Source organism: Trifolium pratense, linkage group LG1 (genome assembly GCF_020283565.1).
Source record: "Trifolium pratense cultivar HEN17-A07 linkage group LG1, ARS_RC_1.1, whole genome shotgun sequence".
Classification (NCBI taxonomy): Eukaryota; Viridiplantae; Streptophyta; class Magnoliopsida; order Fabales; family Fabaceae; genus Trifolium; species Trifolium pratense.
Genome location: NC_060059.1, coordinates 52,713,524 through 52,728,205, shown reverse-complemented (window position 1 = coordinate 52,728,205; position 14,682 = coordinate 52,713,524). Strand labels below are relative to the sequence as shown.

The 14,682-nt window shown below is 33.8% G+C and overlaps 2 protein-coding genes across 3 annotated transcripts; one reads left to right on the top strand and one right to left on the bottom strand.

Annotated features, from left to right (window-relative positions):
- Positions 1-4,132: 4,132 nt before the first annotated feature.
- LOC123906160 (DEAD-box ATP-dependent RNA helicase 37-like) lies at positions 4,133-9,929 on the bottom strand. 2 transcript variants are annotated; one of them, XM_045956022.1, is made up of 8 exons: positions 9,717-9,929; positions 8,626-9,425; positions 8,445-8,528; positions 7,425-7,667; positions 6,045-6,212; positions 5,759-5,872; positions 4,619-5,098; positions 4,133-4,498 (listed from the first exon to the last, which is right to left on the bottom strand). In XM_045956022.1, exons 2-7 carry the CDS (start codon positions 9,334-9,336, stop codon positions 4,619-4,621), a joined length of 1,800 nt encoding a protein of 599 aa, XP_045811978.1. In that variant the 5' UTR covers positions 9,337-9,425; positions 9,717-9,929; the 3' UTR covers positions 4,133-4,498. The 2 variants fall into 2 exon arrangements, with proteins under 2 accessions (XP_045811978.1, XP_045811973.1); XM_045956017.1 differs by having other exon boundaries at positions 4,133-5,098.
- A 2,431-nt stretch (positions 9,930-12,360) lies between these two features.
- LOC123896361 (PKS-NRPS hybrid synthetase cheA-like) lies at positions 12,361-14,373 on the top strand. The gene is made up of 2 exons (XM_045946759.1): positions 12,361-13,598; positions 13,683-14,373. Exons 1-2 carry the CDS (start codon positions 12,361-12,363, stop codon positions 14,371-14,373), a joined length of 1,929 nt encoding a protein of 642 aa, XP_045802715.1.
- Positions 14,374-14,682: the final 309 nt, after the last annotated feature.

The following is a 14,682-nucleotide window of genomic DNA, read 5'->3' as shown; positions in this document are numbered from 1 at the left end:
CCCTGAATCCAACGACGTGTCAAAAAATTAAATAGGGACAAATTAGAGATTTCATAGGTATCTTGTTTTCTTATATAGATAGATTAATTAAAAGTATTAAAGTTAATTGGATGATAGTGAATGTTTATTAACACATATATCAATGTGGGGGTATTAAAGGAAGAAGAAGAATTATAGTACGTCATTCTCTCTACTTTCTCTACTATTTTGAGGAGAAGTGTAAAATGGTGGGTCTAATCTAACCGATATTTTGTCTCTCTTGACTCTTTAATTCCTTTGCCAAACAAGAAAAATTGGCCATTTCACACCTCTTTCACTCGTCAATTACTCTCTCTTTCCCTTTTTCTTGCATACCAAACACAGCATTAAGGGTGCCATTTCTTTATTCTTTTTATTTTTTGGTCAAATAAATTATTATTACAATTGATAATTAAGTAGAAAAAATATTTCAAATAGCCAGCAAATTAATTTTAAATTTTATTCGAATTTGTATCAATGTATGTTAAGAATTGTTAACGCTATATATGGCAAGAGTGATAATAGGTTAGACAGACTGACAAAGTCTAGGACGTAGTTTACCTTACATCCTAAGCAGCTCAACTCAAATGATGACTGGGTCAATAAAATAGAGGCTTGCATTGTGTAAGTCAGATATGCTCAAATATTTGGCCCAATAAAAGAAGATCGAGACAGAAACATCAACTGAAAAGGGACGGTGTGGCTAAAAAACTACTTTTGAATACAAGGATCCTAGAAGACTAGATGAGTCTACATCATTCTGCATATCGGGCGGTCCTAACTGGCTCATATAAGTGTCTCAACCAATTTTAGATATTAAGGGCGCAAATGTTTAATATTTACCTCGATCTAGGCACAACAGTCATCTAAACAAAGATAGAAACAACTAGGAGTGTGCAAGAGCTCAAAACCACAATGATGATTTCCCAACAAAGAAGAAAGAAACCAAATGTAGATGTTAATAATTTGGTTTAATTGCAGTTTTGGTTCCCTTTTTAAAAATTCAACAATTTTGGTCCTTCTATCATAATTTTTTACTATAAATTGGTGATTTCATATGTTTTAAACGACGTGACATATGATCTGACGATGAGAAAATACCAACATCAATGAAATTGCAAGAAAAGTTTTTCATAAAGTTAATTAACACATTGTATCACCATATTTTAGACAAAATGTGTTAAGGGGACCAATATAGTCGAATTTTAAAATAGGGAGATTAAACTGCAAAATGATAAAAATAGGAGGATTAAAACTGCAATTAAGTCTAATAATTTTCTAGGTGATGATTTTGATTTTTTTTTTTTTTTTGTGATAATGAATTAGACATGTTGTTTTCTAGTGGTGATTTATATATGGTTTTCTCATTGACCATGGTCATGGGTGGATCTACAGCCCAGCCAACCCGACACCCGGGACACTTGCCCATAATTTGGTAATTTCATTTTATAATTTAGAAGTTAGTTTAGACCAAAAATTGAGATTTTTAGCATTATTTTTGGGCAAAACTACTATTTTTCATTGCAAAATTAATATTTTTATTTATAATTGAGATTTTGTTCGGACTTTATAAATTTTCTGACTCCACCACTAATGAAATGGATTTTCCACCCATGGATTTCAATTCTAGTCACAAAAAATAAATAAGATTTAAACTAGTTTCAAATAGTTTTGTCAAAACAAACCGATTTAACTCAAATAGTTCTAAAAACCCAAAGCTTATACTGACTTTACACTTTTTTTGTATGGTTAACCAAACCATTAACACCCCAAGATCCAAGCGATCCTTAGTGTTCATACATGAACAAATAATACTATTAAAAAAATAAGTATTAAATTTTATTTATTATTTACTAGTGGCCAAACGGGCACGTTCCGTGCCCGTTTGTGTGATCCATATTTTTTATTCTGCTAACGTGTATATATTTGACTATTATGTGTGGAAAAAAATCATTTGAAAAATACACACATTGTAGTAGAAATAAGACAAAAAAATTCAGCACCATAAGTAATAAAAAAACTTAAAAAATAAACATGTTAGCAATAGAAACCAAAGAAGAAGCTATTAAACCATTTGAAAAATATAAACATTGTAGCATAAATTGAAAGAGAAAAGAAAACAAAAATTCTATTCTTTTTCCCAAATACTCCAATAGAAAGCACTTGCTCCACGTATATATTTGTTGATCCCATGATCATACATTAATTTGTGAACACAAACATTCACATTATCCATACTTGAATGAAACTTTGGATAGAAAATTGCATCCTACAAAAATAAACGTTCACATTTACTCCTTTTTTTTGTCATCGACAATGCTGCTTAACATGAAGGTTGAACATAAATTCAATCAAGAGTTAACAAAACATCACTAAAATGTAAGGACTTGATATTCTTATATACAACTTTAATCATGAGGTAATTCAAGAGATGAATAATCTTATATTTTAATATAATTTTCAATTTCTCTTCCCACCATATAATGAGTTCAATATAATGAGTTCTTTATAATTAAAAGTAAAAAAATGAATGAAATGATTGCATTATAATTGAAATATCTAATTATATTTTAATATAATTTTCAATTTCTCTTCCCACCATTCCAATGTATACCTGATATAAATATAAACACCACTCATAAACATATATAAATATGAAAGTTGAGAAATAGTATGGTGGAAGATTTAAATTTGAAATTTACTCCAATGAAGAAAATGATTGAATTAGAACAACAATATCACAAAGAAAAAGAAATAATGTCATACATCTTTTCTGTTTACAATTATGACATTTTCTATGTCCTTGTGGAAGTAAATATTTCTTTTGTTAGCCATTTAAAGGAATTGAATCAACAAAAAATAAATAAATGAAATGAGAGACAAATATGGAGAAACCAAAGATAGAAGAAGACACAGAGAGAAGAAATGAGAGAGTGAGGAAAAAAAATAATAGTAAAGTCCTTACAATTAGTCATGATGAGAGTTAGAAGTCATACATTTCTTCTATCATTGTGAGATTTCTCTCATAGATATTACAGCATTACAAAATAACCAATTCCTCTTTCCCTTTATCTTTTTGAATAACCAAATGTGGGTGTGGTGGTTATACTTCATGTAATTTTTTTTAATAATCAAGTTTACACAATTTACAATTATCGTTGCCATACATATATACATATACATATGATAAACATTTTACCATTCTTTGCATTAACTTTCATGTGCATATATGTCTTTCATCATTTGCCAACATCGCCCTAACCTCTCCGAATAGTGGGCACGTAGACATATCATTTTTAATAATCTTGAAGAAAAATAGGAAGAATGAAGATGTGTAAATAAAATGAATGGAATAAATGGATGGTTTGGAAGTTAAAAAGAGTTGGTTTTGGAAGTTAAAAAAAGTTTAAAAAATAAAAAGTTGGTTTTGGAAGTTATGGTGTGAAAAAAATACTAAGGGAAGGGTATTTATGGTATTTTAAAAAAAGGCTACACCAAAAGTAGTGTTTTCCCTTTATTAATGTTATAGATAATAATAGTAGATCAATAATTATAAGTATCTCTTACTTTTAATCACTTGTATTAAAAAAAAAAGTTTAGTGAATTCAATGTGTCGATAGACTTTTCTAAACTATTTTTTAAAAATTTCATCTTTTCAATGATTAAATGAAAGTACTAGAGTTCAAATTCTAATATGTATAATACATGCAATGTTCTCTACCAATTGAACTATGCTTACAACGACTTTTCTAAACTCTTTAATATTAATGTGGATTTTTGTTTTTCTCAATTTATCTATCCTCCATTTATTGTCCATTCATGAGATAGACACAAGTAAAAGATCAGTAAAATCATTTATTAAACTGGATCTCACTAATCTACTAGTTGTATTTATCTCTCTCATAAATAAACAATGGAGTAAATAAAAAGCAGATAAATTGAGCAAAAATTAAGACACATAAAAATTACTAGTAGTATTAATAGAGTATGGTCAAAAAAACAAAATTTATGCACCTAGTAAATTGCAGACGGACTTGTATTTATGGACAAAAACAATTATTAAGGTGCAGAGACTATCAATTGACAAAAAAAAAAAAAAAAAATCAACAATATGTGCATGCTAATTAGGGTTTAGGGTAATAAAAAAAAAAATTCAACAATATGTGCATGCTAATTAGGGTTAACTCATGATTTAAGACGGTCAAAAGCTGACCCTATCAAAATTCAAAACACTGCATACTACCCACAATATGAACTCAGTAATATCTGCCCTTACCCCTCCCTCTAGTCTCCAAAGCAATCAGTTTACAGTACACTCTCTCCCTCTTCTACAGAATCTCAGACCAGTAAATCAAAGTCAGAAAATTTCGGTCTGCTTATACATATTCTCTTTTCCATATGCAGCATTTCCCAATCAACCCTATGTGTGCCTAACCAGCAAAACCAAACCAATTGCGGATCTTTCCTAAGACAAGATTCCCTGTAGTAAGGAATGCACGGATTGAAGAAAACCATAGTTGAGAAGATACAACTTTACAACGTTAAAGTCTGAAATTTATATACAATCAACATGAGAATGAATTAGTGATGTCACACTAACCTAATCCCAAGCACTTGTTACACCTTGACCATACCCTCCACCATAACTCGCAGGAACCCCATAACCACCACCAGTTCCGCCGTAGTAATCATTTCCTTTATTATATGAGCTCTCCTTCCTAACATCACGGCCACCAAAACGGGCTCCCCCGGTCCTCTTATTTCTACTTCCACCATAAGGAGTCCTTGCTGCATAACGGGTGAGCCACGCAGGTACTTCTTGATTTGCCTCTTGCATCAGATCAGCCAATGGTTTAGCCATTGACAAATTACTGTCATTGAAGAAGGCTGTTGCTAGTCCCATTTTACCAGCTCGCCCTGTTCTTCCTATCCGGTGCACATAATCATCAATGTCATTAGGAAGATCAAAGTTTACAACATGTGCTACCCGTGGAATATCAAGTCCACGTGCTGCAACATCTGTTGCCACCAGAATTGGAGTGTTTCCAGTCTTGAACGACCTCAATGCTTGTTCTCTTTCCTGCATACAGAACCATTACATTGTACACATTTATTTCCAGGAATACATAGAAGGACAATTTTTAATTCAAGAAATTCTAACGCAATATCCGGGAAAGCTTGAGCGGGATTTCATTATGTAGAGTTTTATAGAAAGTAAGGATTTCACCAAGCAGCTGAAGACAAATTCAATAGTATTTAGTTAAATGATGGCAAGACAGTTTTCTTCCTTTGAAATTTTAAAATTACTTAGATATTCAATATCTTAAAAAGAAAAATAAAATCATCGAAAGTAGGAACATGGTGAAAGAGATGGGCTTTCTTGGTTAGTTTGAACTTTGAAGCCCGTCATTTCAATTATAGTGAAAACAAAAGGTTTTTTATTAGAAAGGGGAAAATTAGATAACTGATCCCAATCCCCTTCCTACGGATGTAGAGACCAATAAGGATGGGAGTTTTTAAAATTTAAACATTAAGACCGTTTTTAAATAATAATTGAGCTGCGCAAATTTTATAAACCCCATTGAAGTCTCATTATGAATGTAGAAACACAAGGAAAACTCAGATGTTCATTAAAAGAAACAACAAAGAAACACAACAAATCAAGTTGTTATTTTAATGTAATCATCATGCTGACATGTTTACAATTAAACACAAACTTCAATTAGATAAACAGACTCACTTGCTGTGTTCTATCACCATGGATGCAAGTTGCAGGAAACCCATTAACACACAAGCAGTGTTCCAATGCATCAGCTCCTTTCTTTGTTTCCACAAAAACTAAAGTCAGACCTTGCTGCAAAAACCACAAAAAGTGCTTAAAACTGTGAGTGTGACAAATCCACAAATCATAGTTTCCTACTCTTAAAGAAACGGCTGTTCCAGAGCAGCATAGTTTTGAAAATTAGTGAATTTCGCTAACAAAGCGAAAATTATGGCAACCACGTTTACAAGTCTGAAAAGATTACCTTGCCATTCACATCATTTTCTCTCTGAGCATGAAGAAGGTCCATGAGGTGGCTTCTCTTGTCTGACTCAAGCACATATTCTACTCTTTGAGCAATTAGATCGGTACTTGAACCAACCCTTCCAACAGCCAGAAAAATATAACTTGCAAGAAAATCTGACGCAAGTCTCTGCAATGCATTCAAATGACGACACATCATAACCATTATTATATAATCATGCAACTAAAACAAATTACATCTAGCTGATTACAACATGGTTGTCACCACAAGCTCTATTTATTAGAAAACCTATCTCACATAAAAAGCATTAACCTAAGCAATGGTTTAAATGACTCGTTTCAGTGTCAAACACTGCCAGACTTGAGTATCTTGGTGACTATATAAAAACATTCTCAAAACTTCAACATATCCCCTAAATTATATCACCATCATTTAATCCTGATTACATTTATTGCACACACAATCACTACCGCACTATCTCTGCATGATATTACCAGTCAACTGTTAGCAAGTAACAAATCAAATAGTGTCATCGTTTGCATCATCCAAGTGAATGCAGCTTGGTTGTAGGCATGAATATGGTCAATTTTCAAAATTAACTGCCACTGACAATAATATAAATTTTAAAAGAGCTTGGTTGAAAAAACATATTAGTCTACATAACAGACACAGTTGGAATATGGCATTCCACCCTAATGAGAAAAATTTTGAAAATGGACTTTTCTCCAGAAAGACTATTTATTCAATCATTTTGCCATCTGGAAAGGAGAGAACAGCCGGATTCACACCTACACTCTTCTACAGGATTATTGGAATCGGTTGTCGCTAAACATGGTAGATGAAGCATGAGAAGACTTTGAGATAAAGACATCTCATTAAGTCCAATCTGGTCAATCTTTAAGCTATGGCAGTGAACATTCGTCCAACATTAAAAAGCTTAACATGACTAATACTAAGTTTTAAAATTGAAAGCAAATGTTTCATGCTTGTCCATGCCAGAGCAGGACTTCCACAGGTATCATTATTCAATAATTCAACAATGTAAATTAATAAAACAAATTTTGCTCCTCTTTTCGATAAAAAAGTCTTTTTCCCAGCATTCAAGGTTTACTTACTATGGTTTGGGTATTCGTCTGTTAAAGATTGACCAGCAATTATGACAGTCTCAATTTCCACAAGAGCAAAAATGAAGTTAAAAATGTTTCCAATACCAATTTCAAATTAAGAAACAACCAGTGGTAAAAAATAGAAATGCCAGAAAAATACTTTATACAGTAAATGGACAATTTTGCTTTAAAAAAACCAAATAATGTTTCAGGGCGGACAGATCCTTGTGCAAAAATAATGAAGTTCACAATCTGAGTACAAATCACAAGATACCTGTATCTCTTTAGGAAATGTTGCACTAAACAGCAGTGTCTGTCTCATGCCTGGAGGTGGCATGTCCATTTGTTCAACTATCTTTCTTATTTGAGGCTCAAAACCCATATCCAGCATCCGATCTGCCTCATCAAGAGCCAAATATCTTATCATCTGTAATGACACCCTAGCTCTCTCAAGCAAATCTACTAATCGTCCTGGAGTTGCCACCAGAATATCAACTCCTCTCTCAAGCTCCCGCAACTGAAAAATGGAGCAAAACATTATATCATCTAAATCAAAAAAGTGCACATCCAAAAGTACAGAACTAGTAATAATACATAAAGCCAGTAAGATCTATAAGCGTAATAAAGGAAGGCACCATTATGAATATATCATATTACAATTTACATCAAACCAACAACAGCAGGTGTATTCTCACTAGGCAAATAACATACATTCAAACCAATAACCACTCTTCTCATAAGCCAAACATAAAGAGCATTAAGAAGCGTTTAAAAGTACAAGCAAGGGACTGCTTTTGTAAATTAAAATGGTCGATTACTTGATGCAGAGATCATATTCATTCAGAATAGCCAGGTTGACAAGAGAGGAGAGCCTACACTAAAAATTAGAGAACAAGACATTATGACGATGTCTGCCTGGTTATAAAGATGATGGCAAGAAGAAATAACTACTTGTTCACTTGGTTAATTCTCGTTTATCTTATTATTAGGCTTTTTATATTAGGCTTGTAAGGTGAAGGGTGTAGTTACTTATAAACCTTTTTCAGGCCTTATCTCTTTTCAGTATGGGACTTGGATTTTTCCAAATACTAGCCACACTTTTCACAAAGAACTCCTGTCTTAAAAATCAGACACACAAATATGTGGGAGGCTGATCTACTTATTAACCTCATGGACACTTGAAATTGAAAATAGCATGAAGTTTGTTTAAACTTTAAAGTCTTCTGTTCCTAACTAAAAGTCAAAATCACAAAAAAAGGTACACATAAAAACATCCCATGCATAGGCAAATAACCTGTTGGGTGATCGGGGCTCCTCCATAAGCAACTACAACCTTGACACCGGTTTGATAAGAAAACTTTTTGGCCTCGTCATGTATCTGTGAGATGAGAAAAACAAAATATTGGTTTTTAAGATACACAAAGATTAGTCAAACACAGATTTGAAAGCAAAAACTCATTAAAGTGCATTCCAACCTGACAAGAAAGCTCCCGGGTAGGGGACAGAATAAGTGCGAGAGGATAAGCAGTCCGTGCCACACGGGGTCTTTGAGCATACGGCTCCCTAAGGATTCCACTTATAATAGGAAAGCAAAATGCAGCGGTCTTTCCTGACCCGGTCTGAGCACAAGCCATCAAATCTCTCCCTGCAAGAGAAATAGGTATGGCATACCTCTGAACCGGTGTTGGTTTCACATACTTGCATCTCTGTATATTCTGATTCAATGCATCACCTAAATCTATTTCCGCAAATGTATTCACAGGAGCAGGAACATTCTCCCCGCTGGTCTCCACAGGGATATCATCATAAGCATCAAAGTTAATCCCCGTATTCTCTTGCTCAGTAAAAGATTCATCAACATCATTCTCAAAAGGATTCGCCTCACGTCTTCCCCCACGCTCCCTCCCCACCCCCATCCCTGCTCCTCCTCTATTGTTAAACCCACCACCAGAACCAGAACCATATCCTTGCCTACCACCATTGCCAAAATCCTGCCTAGAGTTAGAGGAACCACCCCAATTACCACCCAAACCCCTCTCATTAGCATTAGACACAAATGAAGGAGGCTCGGCCGGAGCCACTGATCGGTTCCTAAGATGCGGAGGTACATATGCCGGCTTGACAGGGCGTGCAGATGATGCATCAGCAGATTCTGCCCATGAACTTGTTCTCATAGTTGCAGACATTGCTCAACTCAATAAAAACAAAACAAAACAAGCTACACTTTTCGATCCTCGATCGATCGATCAATTTACAATCACGAAATCACAATCAGCTGAACAGAAAAACAAAAAAAAAAAGAGATCAATCAAATTAACAAAATGAAATGAATTATGATCTATGATCTAAACGCAAAAATGAGCTAGATCGCGTAAACCTAAGCTCAAACGAAATTCAAATTCCTAAATCCAATAAAACTCAAATAAATATCTAATCTAAAAATTGCACAAATTCTTCGGATAATTTTGAAATTAATAATTACAACATGCGAATGAATCGGTAAAATAAAAATAAGAAAAACGATTAGCGAATCAGATTAGATTGACGGAGAGGTTGGATTTTGTACCTTTACGAAGAAATCGGAAATTTTCTCTGGTAATTGTCAAAGGAGATTGAGATTTTTCTAAGCGTTTTTCAAAGTTGAATCAATGAAATTTGAAAAGTGTTTCGTTTTTTTCTCTCTTTTTCTTTTTCTATGGGTTTTCGTCGCTTGTTACCAAACACGCTATGTTTTGCGCAGAAAATGAGATAAATATCTTCACCAGCGAAAAACGAGCTTATATGAATATTCTATTTTCTATTATTTAATTAATGGATTTAATTATACCTCAAAAATATTATTTAACTATTGACTAATTAATTTATTAATATTAGTGATTATTTCATATCATACAGGATCAATTGAAATTCAAGCCATTGTCATTGACTTTACTCAATCATTGAGTTTACTCAATGACGAGGGATTTGGATAATATGCATGAAGTTCTAAATTTGATTCTCACTGACTCTAGTATAAATTAAAAAAGAAATTCAAAGTTAAGGCGTTTGCAGTTTGGTTTGGATAGATTTTGCGTAAAATATTATGTATTTGGTCTTATATTTTTTTTTGTAGTCCCTATAAAAAAATTGAGTATGTTTTGATCGATTGAAAATCAAAGTAGGGTTGAGCAGAAAGAGAAAAACCCTGGACCGACATCAAAAAAACAGAACCATGAAAATCGAACCGTTTGAACCGGATGAACTAGGCCTCTAGTTGACAAGTTCATTTTTTAGTTCCGGCAGAATTACAATAGATATTAAAGTTTTTACCCCCTTGCTAGTTAGGTAGCGTGTGTATAAAATTATAAAAAAAATGTGAAAAAATAGTTTGTTAGCTACACTGCGGCCGGATTTCGCAATGTAGGCAGCAAATCCGTCTGCAATAAAACAATTGTCTCCCATGCAGTCAAATGTGATTGATACATGGCCAAATGTGATTGGTCAGGTGTACGGTTGTGACATAGCTTCAGCCAATCAATATTCATGGTGAATTCAATAAAAGATGACCATTTGTGTGAATTATATTTCACACTCATTCTTCCATTCTCTCGTATTCTTTCATTTTTTACACTTTTTGTTAGTTTTAATTTTTCTTCGTTTCATTGGAGATCAGATTCACAAGAAAATCTTGCCACTAAAGAATTCTTCCAAGGACGCGAGAAATTCATAAGCTGCAATGTGAATTGACTCAAAAACTTGCAAATTTTTCTAAGTCTTTTTCCTCTTTTGATCTTTTGTTTTCAAACTATTTGAGATGTCAATTTTTTATAAAATCTTCTCTTTGACCATGCAAAATACTCCTAAAAACTAACTAAAATACTATATAATTAAAATTAAAATACTAATATGACTGGATGTCATCACCCCTAGCGACATGTTTGTATTTTCACGCACATTGTAGATTTGCTTAATTGTAGTGTTACTTTATTTACTTCAATCTTTCAATATGTGCAAAATATTTCTAGGTGGCACCAAATTCCTTGTCATCTCGTGGACAAACTTCTTCTCCTCCAGTTTTAAACGTCCAACAAGAATATGACCTTCTAGATTTTTTTTCCAACTTATGGCTATGTCACAACACTTATATAAACCAATATAGGCATTAACAATAAGAAAAATGCATATTTGCACATAACAGTCTGTTTTGGAACCCAGATTTCGAATGAACTTCAGATCCTATAATGCAAAAGGTATTCGGAATCTAGGATAGAAAATGCAGGTAGACAGACTTGCTCAAAAATTTCAAAATATAATCGGTTTAAAACACACATTACATGTTATTTGATACCAAATGAGCTTAGAAACCCTCTATGAGTGGCTAAATGTAGCTTTTATGCCTAAAAAACGCCAACTTTTATCTTCATTTTCGTTAACAAATTGGGTTAGGTGTGTGTTTAGTTATGAAAGTACACTTTGCTGCAGTTGTCATATAAAAAAGCATTTTTGAAATTTGCGTTCTGAAATTAGGTGGATAAGAAAAACGGTCATGTAAAAAAAACCAAATTGAAAAATAGGCCCATATCTAAAAATGTTTAGAGAAGTTTCTATTGTTTGGGATTAAACTTTGAAAAAAAAAATTTCTACCCCAACAATCTTCTATCTACTCCAACTTTTTTTCTAATATTCCCATTATACCCTTATCAAATTTAAATATATTTTATTATTTTTTCACTTTGTTAGTTTGTAACTTTTTTGGTAGACTGTTTACACCCATCACCCAGTGTTCCGGTACGTTTTTTTTATTCAGGTTTGTCGAAATTACCGGAACACTTTGAAAAAGTGTTCCGGTTTGTTAAATTTCCAGTTTATTACCGGAACACTTTTCAAAATCGTTCCGGTATTACAATTTTTCAGAAACGGTTGTGTCTATACCGGAACACTTATAAAAGTGTTCCGGTACACAAAAGGTGTTCCGGTATACAACAAAGCGTTCCGGTATACATAAACGTGTTTTGTTGTTTACCGGAACATTTTTCAAAGTATTCCGGTATACAAAAAAGTGTTCCGGTATACAACCAAGTATTCCGGTATACAAAAAAGTGTTTCGGTAATTACATATGTGTTCCGGTGTGTTGAACAAGTTGTAAAAAGTGTTCCGGTACATTAAAAGTGTTCCGGTATAGCATAGCAGTTTTATTAATTTTTTTTTAAATTTTTTTTTTAAAACAGATATGGCTCAAATCGGCAATACAAGTCAAATATTAGTAGATACTACAAATGTTTTTACAACTGATCAAAAATTTGCTACACCGGATGCTGTTCTCACATGGGCTCGAGATGTTGGAGATGCCAAGAAAGTCAGTATTATCATTACTCGGTCAGATAAAAAGAACGGAATAAGAGGTAGAAATGACAAGTTGATTTTAGGTTGTGATAAAGGTGGAAAGTATGACTCTTCAGAAAGTTCCACGACAACTGCATCGAAAAAATGTAACTGTCCATTTAAAATTAGAGCTGCACCTTCAACAGATGGTTCAGGATGGAAAGTTCAGGTTATTCATGGAGTTCACAACCACGGGCTACCTGACCAATATCATGGTCATCCTCGCAAGGCACGTTTAACCGCCGATGAAAACAAACGTGTTCAAGATTTGACAAAGCGTAAAGTAGCACCAAGACACATTGTTTTAGATTTGAAAGATCAAAATCCAGAGTCTGTTGTTGATGCCTCACTTGTATATAGGAAAAGACACATGATGCAAATACAGGAAAGAGGCTCCAGAACAGTGCTGCAACACTTGCTGCAGTTGATAGATGATGGAAAATATGTCAGCTGGAATAGAAGAAAAGATGATGGCTCCGATGTTTTGAGTGATATTTTTTGGGCGCATCCAGATTCAATCAAGTTGTTGAACTTGTTTCCCATTGTTTTGGTTATGGACTGCACATACAAAACTAATAAATATAGACAGCCACTGCTTGAAATTGCTGGCATAACGTCAACTAACATGACATTTGCTGTTGGATTTGCTTACATGGAATCTGAGAAGACTGACAATTATCATTGGGCGTTAGGTAAGTTGAAGCAATTGATTACTAAGCAAGATATATTTCCTAGAGTAATTTTGACTGATAGGGAGTTTGCTTTGATGAATGCAATTAAAGATATATTTCCACATACTACTAATATGCTTTGTACGTGGCACATAATCAAAAAAGTGAATGGGAGATGCACCGTGCATATACCTAAGGATATGCGACAGAAGGTGAAAAATTTGTGGAGAGATGTTGTTGAAAGTCCGAATGAGGTGGAGTATCAGCAGCGGTTGAATGCGTTTCAGCAAGCATGTGTTAATTCAAGCAATTTTGTCGAATATGTCAATAACACCTGGTTGGCCCCTCACAAAGAACAATTTATTGAAGCATGGACCAATCGAGTGATGCATTTAGGAAACACAACGACTAATAGGTATAATTTTTTTATTTTAAAATTGTAATTATATTTTTCTTGTTTCGGTGTTTAATTGACTATTGTTTGCAATTTGATATTTAGAGTTGAGTCTGCACATTGGAGACTGAAGCAAATGTTGGAACACAGCAAAGGAGACTTATGCAAGTGTTTGGAAGGCATGAATGACAACATAATACTAGAAGTTGACAAAATTAAGAAGTCTTTTCAAAAGAGTTTTTACTATGCAGAAAAGACACACAGCAATCCATTTTTTCAATATTTGAGAAACTTTGTCTCCAGGGCAGCTATGACACTAATTTCTGATGAGATGAAGAGAATTGACATTGTTGGAACAGATAAGAACTTGTGTGGTTGCAAACTTAGGTCAACATGTGAGTTACCTTGTGCTTGTGAATTGAGTGGATATACAACCAGCGGTGTACCGATACCATTAGATTCAGTTCACGGTCACTGGAAGAAATTAACTATGGAAGAACCATTGGAGGATGACACAGAGGATGGATATGAGTTGGACATGAGTAATGCAATGGAGGCAATATGGACTCGATTTCGGTCACTTGATATTGTTGGTAAAAGAGCGTTAAAGAGTAAAATGTTTGAACTTGCTTATCCAGCCTCAAGTTCATTGTGTCCACCACCTGAAAAAATAAAAACCAGAGGAGGAGTGAAGAACAAAGATAAAGGCAAATCACCAAAGGGTTATGATGTGTACCGTGATCCATCATACTTTGAACAAGTTGAAAGAGAATATGTTGATTCACAAGGTGACTAATTTATTTTTGTTATAATATAGTTATTGTTTATATTTTTATTTCTTATTTTTATATATTCAACTTATTTTTTTTCTACATAAATCAAGGTACATCAAAGAGGTCGCGTACACAACTATCTCAGCCATCTCAGGATCAACAAGCTCAACCATCTCAAAAGCAACTATCACAAATGTCTAAAAAATTGTCGTGTGGGCTGAACGATCCGATCAACAGCGATGTCATAACCGATCCAGTCACTATCAATAACATCAATGGCAGGAGCTGGAGGTGGTGGTGGTATATACTGAACGTAGCCAAACTGCCTAATA

Coding starts and splice junctions, on each gene's coding strand:
- LOC123906160 (XM_045956017.1), bottom strand. CDS start 9,336: ATGTCTGCAACTATGAGAACAAGTTCATGGGCAGAATCTGCTGATGCA. Junction 8,529..8,625: donor CCCGGGAGCTTTCTTGTCAG/GTTGGAATGCAC, acceptor CTCATCTCACAG/ATACATGACGAGGCCAAAAA. Junction 5,099..5,758: donor ATGGTGATAGAACACAGCAA/GTGAGTCTGTTT, acceptor TTCTGTATGCAG/GAAAGAGAACAAGCATTGAG.
- LOC123896361 (XM_045946759.1), top strand. CDS start 12,361: ATGGCTCAAATCGGCAATACAAGTCAAATATTAGTAGATACTACAAAT. Junction 13,599..13,682: donor GGAAACACAACGACTAATAG/GTATAATTTTTT, acceptor TTTGATATTTAG/AGTTGAGTCTGCACATTGGA.